General features: G+C 36.9%; 1 protein-coding gene across 2 annotated transcripts; it reads right to left on the bottom strand.

Moving 5' to 3' along the window:
* Positions 1–2905: 2905 nt before the first annotated feature.
* LOC123532364 (transcription intermediary factor 1-alpha-like) lies at positions 2906–9856 on the bottom strand. 2 transcript variants are annotated; one of them, XM_045313786.2, is made up of 2 exons: positions 9009–9856; positions 2906–4481 (listed from the first exon to the last, which is right to left on the bottom strand). In XM_045313786.2, the coding sequence occupies exons 1-2, from the start codon at positions 9335–9337 to the stop codon at positions 4352–4354; spliced, it is 459 nt and encodes a 152-aa protein (XP_045169721.2). In that variant the 5' UTR covers positions 9338–9856; the 3' UTR covers positions 2906–4351. The 2 variants fall into 2 exon arrangements, with proteins under 2 accessions (XP_045169721.2, XP_053373515.1); XM_053517540.1 differs by having other exon boundaries at positions 9009–9841.
* Between the last annotated feature and the right edge of the window lie 263 nt (positions 9857–10119).

The raw sequence follows: 10119 nt of genomic DNA, 5'->3' as shown, positions 1-10119 counted from the left end.
TTGTATTTCAGTTATAAAACGGCTGGCAGTTAACCTTACCAGTGTTCCAGGATCCTGTAACAGTATGAAAGTGTTCTCCCTAGTAACTGCAAACTTTCACACATGAATCGGAGGTGGAGGAAAAATGATTTTAGACAGAGTCTTCTTTCAAATCGTCTCGCCACGCCTCACACTCGGATCGAACTCATGACCCCGCGATCCGTAGATCTGAGCTCTCCCTTTTGAGTTTAGCGGGTTTGTGCGTTGGTATAATTACGCCCTTACTACATGTCATGTATTACAAAACCACTTCATACAACTGACATTTTGTTTCAAGCAAAGGTGAAATATCACCACTCTAAAGTACTGAGTATTATCGGATTGTCAAAAGTAAATAAGCTGACAGAAATATTTAAACAGTGCAATAAGGGTAATCATACGAATATGAATTGTGTCAGTGCAAGGGAGGTAGACTAATATATATTTTAGGTAGATTGTCATTCTTTGAAAACACAGGTATTAGAATATCCCTAGCTTTTTGTAAAATATGTTTTGCTTATTTGACGCTCTTAGTCTTATGTTCTATTTCTAATGAAGGAGTTATGATTTTACGGCGAATCGACTTGAAACAGATCATATACAGCCGAAATAGTGGTCTAGGACTATTCTCAACTTAACACAAGTAAAAATAAATCTTCTAATTTAAACGATGTATCTAGAATGTTGATGTTAGCGATTATACATGTTAAACAAAATGTTCTACACAAACAAAAGCATATATATGTCTTTAAACTGATGATGAAATTGAATAAATTGTATTAATTATCATAATTATCTTTTACACTAGCTTTAAATCTATACTGACACACAAAAAAACCCTGTATATTTCTTTTGTTTTCATTTTTCTGGTTGCTATGAAAACAAGTATATACAACGTGTGACCAAAATGGACACTTTGATAACATAGATGTCTTCGTGAAGCATGGGTCAAAATATACAATGCCATATAGAGTACACGTACACTGTTTCTATTTGTGTGTTTTACTGTCCGTTCGTCCATCAGTTACAGAAGGCGAATGCTGTCAATTAGATAAAGAAATATTTTAATGAAACTTTGCTCATAGATAGAAGAGAATATGGAAAACATGTACTAGTCTAAAGTCATTTGTATGTCTGTTTATTCGCCTTTCTGTCTTCCAGCCATTCATTGAAAATGTTGTATATAACGTTTTACTCATGAAAACCTGGTTATGTATCCTGTTTATTTTGTTAACATTAAGCCGGTCAACTGCACACATACCCTCACTGTTTACCGCCACCATGTTCATCAAGCTTATTTCTGTATGGTACTGGCAATATGTAGGTTTATATTATATAGTTGCAATGCTTTCAAAGTAATAATATGTAATGGCTATGTAGAATATTCATGATTTAACTCAATAGAGTTCAATAGAGTTAAATCAAAAACCCTTTTAATCAAGTGCAATCAACTGAAACAACAAGGTCCGTAAACCGGAACCGTGACACGAGCAAAAATTAATGCAATACACTACTATTAAAGGTTCATGCTAAACAATTGTTGGTATTTTATTCGTAAGTTTCTAGACATTAACACATACAATAGGGTTATTATAACAGTAACTTGATCTGGGATGCAGTATTCGGCTCGAGTGGATTTTGCCAGATCGGATCTCACGAGGCGCGCAAGCGCCGAGTGTGATCCGACCTTGCAAAATCCACGAGAGCCGAATACAAAGTCCCAGATCTAGCTACTGTTATAATGACCCTTTTACTATATACCTTTACTATTTTGATTCTTGTTTTGTCGGTGTTGGCGTGAGCTTTCTTGGTTAAAGTTTTTTTCAGCAATCTTTGTTTTTTCTTTGTAACTATTGTTTATATCTTATTGTTATTTCACATTAACATTGTTAAGCATGCAAACAAAGTATGTGCAGGCTGGGCTTATTATACCCAAGGTCAAGGTCACCAAGGTGTTATACTTACGCTACTTTTAAGGTTAAAATTTCCGGCAACTTTCTTCTGTTATATCTTTGTTACTATTGCTTATATATTACTGTAAGTTCACATAAACATTGTCCAGCATAAGTATGTGCAGGGGCTGTTCCTATTATACATAAGGTCAAGGTCACCAATGTGTTATACCTATGTTATTTTTAAGGTTAAGTTTTTTCGGCAACCTTTGTTTTTGTGTCATATCTTTGTTACTACTGCTTACATCTTATTGTAAGTTCACATAAACATTGTCCAGCATACATACAAAGTATGTGCAGGGAGTGGACCCATTATACCAAAGGTCAAGGTCACCAAGTTTTTATACTAAGTTATTTTTATGGTTAAAATTTTTCGGCAACCTTTGTTTTTCTGTCATATGTTTGTTACTATTGCTTATATCTTACTGTAAGTTCACATAAACATTGTTCAGCATACAAACAAAGTATGTGCTGGGGCTGGGCCCATTATACCCAAGGTCTGCTAGTTGTTATAATTGGAATTATTTTAATGTGTTTTTTTTTCTAAAGCTTCGTTTATAGACATACTAGTATCGTTGGTACTTATATATAATGACTTGAAATCAAACAAATTTCTTTACAATCATTATCTGCATGTGTGATTACAATCCCCATAACTCTAATTGTATGTTTGACGGAATTATACGCCTTGCATACTTAAAGTGTTTTGGCAATCTTCGTTTCCTGGATATAACTTTAGTATAATATAAGATAATGACTTGTATCTTCCCTTTAAAGTAGAGGTCTCTTATTAATGAATAATAGATAAATTCATTTTACTGTAAATTGCCGAATAGGGGAGCGCGCTGTCTTACGGACAGCTCTTGTTATCTTTGAAATATCCAAGTATATTTTTTCTGAATCGAGTTTTGCAAAATAAACAACGAATGTACATCTGAAGGCAAAATAAGTCTGTTTTTATTTCGTGCTGAGTGCAGTATTATTACCATTAAGGCATGAAGAAAATAAAAAAGAGGTTGAAGTAACAACAGGACAATATGACCCTAAAGGCTTCCGTAATTACTAAGAAAATGTTTTGTAGAAACATGTACAATATGAATTGTCTACACAGTGTCATTTAAATGAGCTCATACACTTCAATCTCATTTGTGCTATAACGACCTACGATTACTTTTGAACTGAATGAACTATAGCAGATAGATGTACATCCTTTCTCGTTACTATTTGATTTTAGTAGATCTACCTCTCCGATCATCTCGCAGTCGGATCCAAATTGTACGATATTTTTAGAGTCATATCCACAAACAAGTACACTTCCGTTGTCTGTTACCAAAATATCTTCAGGGCTTCTTACTTTCAGACTATTGAATACCCCGAGTACCTTGCCCGTTCTGTCAATAGAAACAAGACCATTCTTTCTATCAGCAACATAAATCTTACCACCGTCACCACTAACTGCTAAACTGTATATATTGCAAAAAATCGGTTTTCCCGACTGGTTCTTAGTGAACTGGCGAAGCATTGTTCCTGTTGTAGTATATTCATAAACTGAATCCACGTCTGTAATATACAGATGTCCGTCAACATATGCTAATCCTCTACATGTATGACCAGGGTTTATCTGTCTGGTAACTGTCATTTTGGGTTGAAGGGAAACAAACTTAACTCCAGCTCTCCCACAACTGACAGCAACTTCCTGGTTATTTACAGCACATACTTGCCATGGGTAAGCAGATAGATAACAGGAATCAGTAACTGTGTAGTTGCTACTTTCTACACGTTTTAGTTTCCGGTTATCACGATCAGCAAGTACTAGTGTTCCATCTTCAAGAGCACAGGCACTGTTAATGTAACATGGCGTTACTGTCTGATGAGACCTTGACGCTATATTTCTTTTTATCTTTAATCTGAAAAAGAGTTTTGCTGTCCTTTTGTAATTTCTTACTATCAGATGTTGGTTGAACTTTTCTAACATCACGTTGTGTAACCTTGCCAAGGGCAGTCATCTCATTTAGCAGTTTCGATAATGTCTGATCCTTCTCAAACTCTATATCAACAGTTTGGTAAGATATGTTACATTCATCAGCACGTTTCCTGACTTTAGAAGCTTCGTTTTGAGCCTTCTTTGTGTTGACAAACACTTGCGATATGTTGTTACCAGATGATGAAACCTTTTCTTTAGCAGACGAGATGCTGGATTTCATAGACTGTAACACAGAAATATTCTGATCAGTCATAATTTCCACGGGTTGAAACATATCTGCTGACTTCTTCATAGAGTCCTGTTTAAGTTTATCAACTCGCTGCTTCATTTCTTCTGCAATCTTTTCAATTTTCTCAAATACCTCTGTCCTGTTGTTCGAAAGTCGTTCTTTTTCACGTTAGAACTTGCAAAGATGCTGGGTAACTTTATCCTCTGTTGCTTCTAGTGCTTTCAAAACATCTTTAGGATCAGGTATGTTGGCCTTGTTCTGGATGAATTCGGGGATATAGAAGATATCTTTACATAACCTGGAAAACACATAGATACGGTCATAGAATAACATCGACTTTAACATATTTGATTCTACTGGCCTACTTTTATCCCATGTGCTGCTCAGAATGTATATGTGGTGTGGTACAATAATGTTTTTTTAAAGAGATGTGCAAAGTTGTCTATGAGACCGACAATCGTAGATCGAAATTTAGTTTTTAAAATTGTTTATCTCATAGTACGGTATTCAATGTAGATAGGGGTCTGCAATCGTAGATCGGCATTCAATTGAGATACGGGTCTGCAGTCGTAGATCGGCATTCAATGTAGATACGGGTCTTCAATCGTAGATCGGCATTCAATGTAGACACGGGACTGTAATTGTAGATCGGCATTCAATGTAGACACGGGACTGCGATTGTAGATCGACATTCAATGTAGACACGGGACTGCAATCTTAGATCGGCATTCAATGTAGATACGGGTCTGCAATCGTAGATCGGCATTCAATGAAGACACAGGACTGCAACTGTAGATAGACATTCAATGTAGGCCCAGGACTGCAATCTTAGACCGACATTCAATGTAGATACGGGTTTGCGATCGTAGATCGGCATTCAATGAAGACACGGGACTGCAATTGTAGATCGACATTCAATGTAGACCCGGGACTGCAATCTTAGACCGACATTCAATGTAGACCCGGAACTACAATCGTAGATCGACATTCAATGTAGACCCGGGACTGCAATCGTAGATCGACGTTCAATGTAGACCCGGGACTGCAATCGTAGATCGACATTCAATGTAGACCCGGGACTTCAATCGTAGATCGACATTCAATGTAGACCCGGGACTACAATCGTTGATGGACATTCAATGTAGACCTGGGACTGCAATCGTAGATCGACGTTCAATATAGACCTGGGACTGCAATCGTAGATCGACATTCAATGTAGATCCGGGACTGCAATCGTAGATCGACATTCAATGTAGACCCAGGACTGCAATCGTTGATCGACATTAAGAGTAGACCCGGATCGAAATTCAATGTAGAACCAAGTCTGCAATCAACATTCTATGTATAGACCCGGGACTGCAATCGTAGATCGACTTTCAGTGTAGACCCGGGATATAATCGCAGATCCACATTCAATGTAGAACCGGGGCTACAATCGTAGATCAACATTCAATGTAGACACGGGACTGCAATCGTAGATCGATATTCAACGTAGACCTGGGACTTCAATTGTTGATCGACATTCAATGTAAAATCGAGTCACCAGTCAATAAAGTCTAAGTGGTAGATCTACGTTCGAAAAGGTCTAGGTTGTAAGGTGACATTTAATTTTCAAAATATTATGGTCTTTTAGAGATATTCAAGACAGACTCAGGTCTGCAATCTCAGATCAACCTTGATAAAATGTCTCGGTCGTAGATCTGCATTTGAAGATGTTGATCAATATTTTAAAAAAGCCCAGATCGTAGATTTGGATACATAAAAATCTACATTTAAAATTGTTAAGGTGTTAGGTCAACATTAAGTGTTATTATTTCCGAAAAATAACACCTATATACATACTCAGTCAAACTTAAAAACACTTTAAAAATCATTAATAAAACTTATAAAGACTGTAAAATCAGTTATATTCATGGGGGACTAATTTTCGTTAATTTCGTGGTTGAGTCAATCAACGAAATTAAATCCCAACAAGTAAATGTTTCAGTCATTGTATATCCTCGAATACCTAAAAGTTGACTGGTATCTTATTCCTTTTCGATATTCATTTTTGAATAAAGAATACATTTGTGAAAATAAAAGCTTTGTAAACACAAAGAGATTCTCACTTTTAACATCATAAGATGAAACATTCTGGCACACCAGGGGTCTACTATGGTTTCTCTCTGGAATATGACGAACCGATGATTGGTGCGAATGAAGATGAACATGCCAATGCTATCATTCAACCAGACCCTTGCAGCTGCACTCCCGCCATATTACGTGGCAGGTTTTCAACGGGTAGTTGAAGGAAGCTGTGACTGGGTCCGTATTATTGAACCTTGAAATTGAGAATGACGAACATTGACAAATCATTTTGGAATTTTCATAAATTTATTCAAGGCTTCGCAAATCTATAGTGATGAGCTTTTGCTGAGCGGTTTGTTTATTCAGAATGCACATTTCATGCACAGCTTCAATACAATACTTACATAGAGCAAAATGGAAATTAAGAATTCTAATTTTCAGATGCGTACGGGCAAAAATATTATAATGATTGTACCGAGTAAACTACATCAATTATAGATAAAAAAAAACTATTTTAAGTCTTTATGATAAAATATAGTATCCTCTTTGAAAAAATCGTAAACTTCTAAAATGGACAAGTTTGGATCAAATTGAATTACGATTGCAGACGTACATCAACAGCCAAGTTTTGACTTTATAGAAAAATAAATGCTGATCTTTGCATGAACAATTTTGAATGGATCTACATTGAATGTTGATCTAAGACCTACATGTATATTTTTGAATGCTGATGTACGACTGCAGACCTTGATCTACGTTGAATGTTGTTCTATTAGTCAATTTTGACGTTATATATAAACATAAATGCTGATCTTCGCATGAACAATTTTGAACGAGGGGCCTCCATGGCCGAGTGGTTAAGGTCGCTGACTTCAAATCACTTGCCCCTCATCGATGTGGTTTAGAGCCTTACTCTGGGCGTTGAATTCTTCATGTGACATGTGAGGAAGCCATCGAGCTTGCTTACAGAAGGTCGGTTGTTCTACCCAGGTGCCCGCCAGTGATGAAATAATGCACGGAGGGGCACCTGGGGTCTTCCTCTACCATCAAAGCTGGAAAGTCGCCATATGACCTATAATTGTGTCGGTGCGACGTTAAACCCAACACAACAATTTTGAATTACAATATACAGCCTGGACATTTCTGAATGTCGTTCTACGACCTAGACTTTTTTAATGTCGATCTACAATTTTTTTTTTCAAATATTTATCTACGACCTTGACATCTTTGAATATCGATCTATGACGTGGACATTTTCAAATGTCGATGTACTACCTAGAATTTTTCATTGTCGATCTAAGACCTGGACTTTCGATCTACGACCTAGACTTTTTTCAAATGTTGATCTACGATCTAGACATATTCGAATATCGATTCACGACCCAAAATCTTTTAATGTTGATCTCCGGCCTTGACATTTTCCTATGTGGATCTACGAACTTGAGTTTTTCGATTGTCGATCTACGACATGGACATTTATGAATGTCGATTTACGTCCTAGACTTTTTCGAATGTCGATCTACGACCTAGACTTTTCAAATGTAGATCTAGAACCTAGAGTGTTTTAAATGTTTATCTACGACATCGACTTTCTTGAATGTTAATCTACATCCAGTATCTATTCGAATGTCGAAATACAACCAAGACTGCTTTGAATTTTGATTCATGACCTAGACGTTTTCAAATGTCGTTGTATGACCTAAACTTTTAAGAATACGGACTTTTTTAACAGTCGATGTATGAACTATATTTCTTGCATATCGATCTTAGATTGCAGACCAGGGTCTGCAGTGAATGTTGATCTACGACGCGGACCATGCAGGAGAGCAATCTACTACGTGTTGGGCTTTATCAAATGCTGATGTACAACCGAGACTTTTTAACGTTCATCTACCTTAGTCTACATTAAATATTAATCTACGTTCTGGACAATTTTGAAAATTAAATGTCAATATACGTTGACCTAGACTTTCCTGAATGTTGATGTGTGATTGCAGACTCGGTTCTTCACTACATGTTGATGTACGACTGCAGATGCGAGTCTACATTGAATGTCGATCTACGAATGCAGGCCTGATGAATTCTGGTTACTACTGCAATCCCGTATCTACATTGAATGTCGATCTACGACTGAAGTCCTTGGTCTACACTTAATGGTGATCTACGACCTAAACGTTTTTGAATGTTTATTTACGACTGCAGCCCTGGTTCTACATTGAGTGTCGATCTATGACTGCATACCTTGGTCTACACTGAATGGTAATCTACGACCTAAACTTTTTTAATGTTTATTAACGATTGCAGTCCTGGGTCTGCACTGAATGCCGATTTATGAATTAAACTTTTTTTTTAATTTTTATAAACGATTGCAGTCCCGGGTCTACATTGAATGTCTATCAATGATTTCCGTTCTGTGTCCGCACTGAATGATGATCTACGACCTAAATTTAGAAATTGAAAATCGACCTACGATTGCCGACCTCATAGCCAACTACAGACAACGTTTTTTTTCAAGACTAATATAAAACCGCTTAAAATTGTTGGAAGATCTAAATCTTCATTGAAAAACGATATAGTATAACAGATATACTTGTTATGTACAGATACGTTATAAGAAATTAAGCCTATAATATAGGCTGTATCCGATTCTCTGTCTAAACAAATTTTTAATAAGACTGACATACTTCGCAATGTTGATTTTACTATAAAGAATGTATGTACTGTAGATTATAATTTCTACATAAACTTATGCATTTACCTGTGTTCAACAGCCATACATGTAGAGCAGCTGACATCATCGTGGTTTTTACAGTACATATCCACAGGTTTATAATTGTGTCTGTCACATCGCTCGGTTGGTACCATTGGCAATGCTTGGCTGGTCCCATGTTGAAACTGTCCCTTGTCCAGAATCTTATGTCCAGATAGAGCGGGAATATCCTCATGAAACTTCACACATATTGAACAGTAATAGTCCGAACAGTCAACGCTGTATTTGTCAGCTTCTTTGTTAATATGCTTACGTTTACACGGCGAACAGAGCAAATCAAATGTTTCATCAGAAAGCCTGTCTAAACTAGTCGCCATTTTGTATCGTTATGTCTATTTACTTCCTCTTTTGCTTTAGTACATAATTATCTCCAATGCAGTGGTCTTCCCCTCTTACTTTTTAACCTTAGATGTAGTTTATTGGTAATTCAGTGTTTACTTTATGGTAAATCACGGTTTTCTTTATAGTCAATATAATACGATTCAAAAGTAGTACAACTATATTGTAACCTGATTCCCCTTTTCTCAATAATAACATAAACATGTTATCGTTACAAATACCGTGCACGAGTAGTATGTTTAACACTGTTTTTCAACAGCATTTTAGTTACCGTATACAACCACGGCGGGTGTAACATAAATACTGACCCCGTTGAAAATAGACCCCATGGGTCATTTTCCAACGTTGAGAATTGACCCTGTCAAATTCATCAAGAATATGCATCAAGAGGCATACACTGATTACAATGGGTGGTCACCTATAGCAATCAGAGTCACAAATTGAAACCAGAGCCACCTATAGCAATCAGTCACCATTTGTAGCTAGGGCCACACATTGCCCCCAGAGCCACGCCTTGCTAACACAGGCGAACATTGTAATCAGAGCCACACATTGCAACCAGAGTCTCGCATAGTAACCAGAGATGTGCATTGCGACGAGAGTGTCACATTGTATCTAGATCTATCCATTGCAAGCAGAGCAACCCATTGCAACCAGAGTCTCAAATAGGAACCAGAGTTATCCGTTGCGACGACAGCGTCACATTGTATCTAGAGCTATTCATTGCAACCAGAGCCACCCATTACAACGAGAGTCACAC

Source organism: Mercenaria mercenaria, chromosome 11 (genome assembly GCF_021730395.1).
Source record: "Mercenaria mercenaria strain notata chromosome 11, MADL_Memer_1, whole genome shotgun sequence".
NCBI classification, from domain to species: Eukaryota; Metazoa; Mollusca; class Bivalvia; order Venerida; family Veneridae; genus Mercenaria; species Mercenaria mercenaria.
The sequence above is the reverse complement of the archived record's forward strand: the minus strand, read 5'-3'. Positions and strand labels throughout refer to the sequence as shown.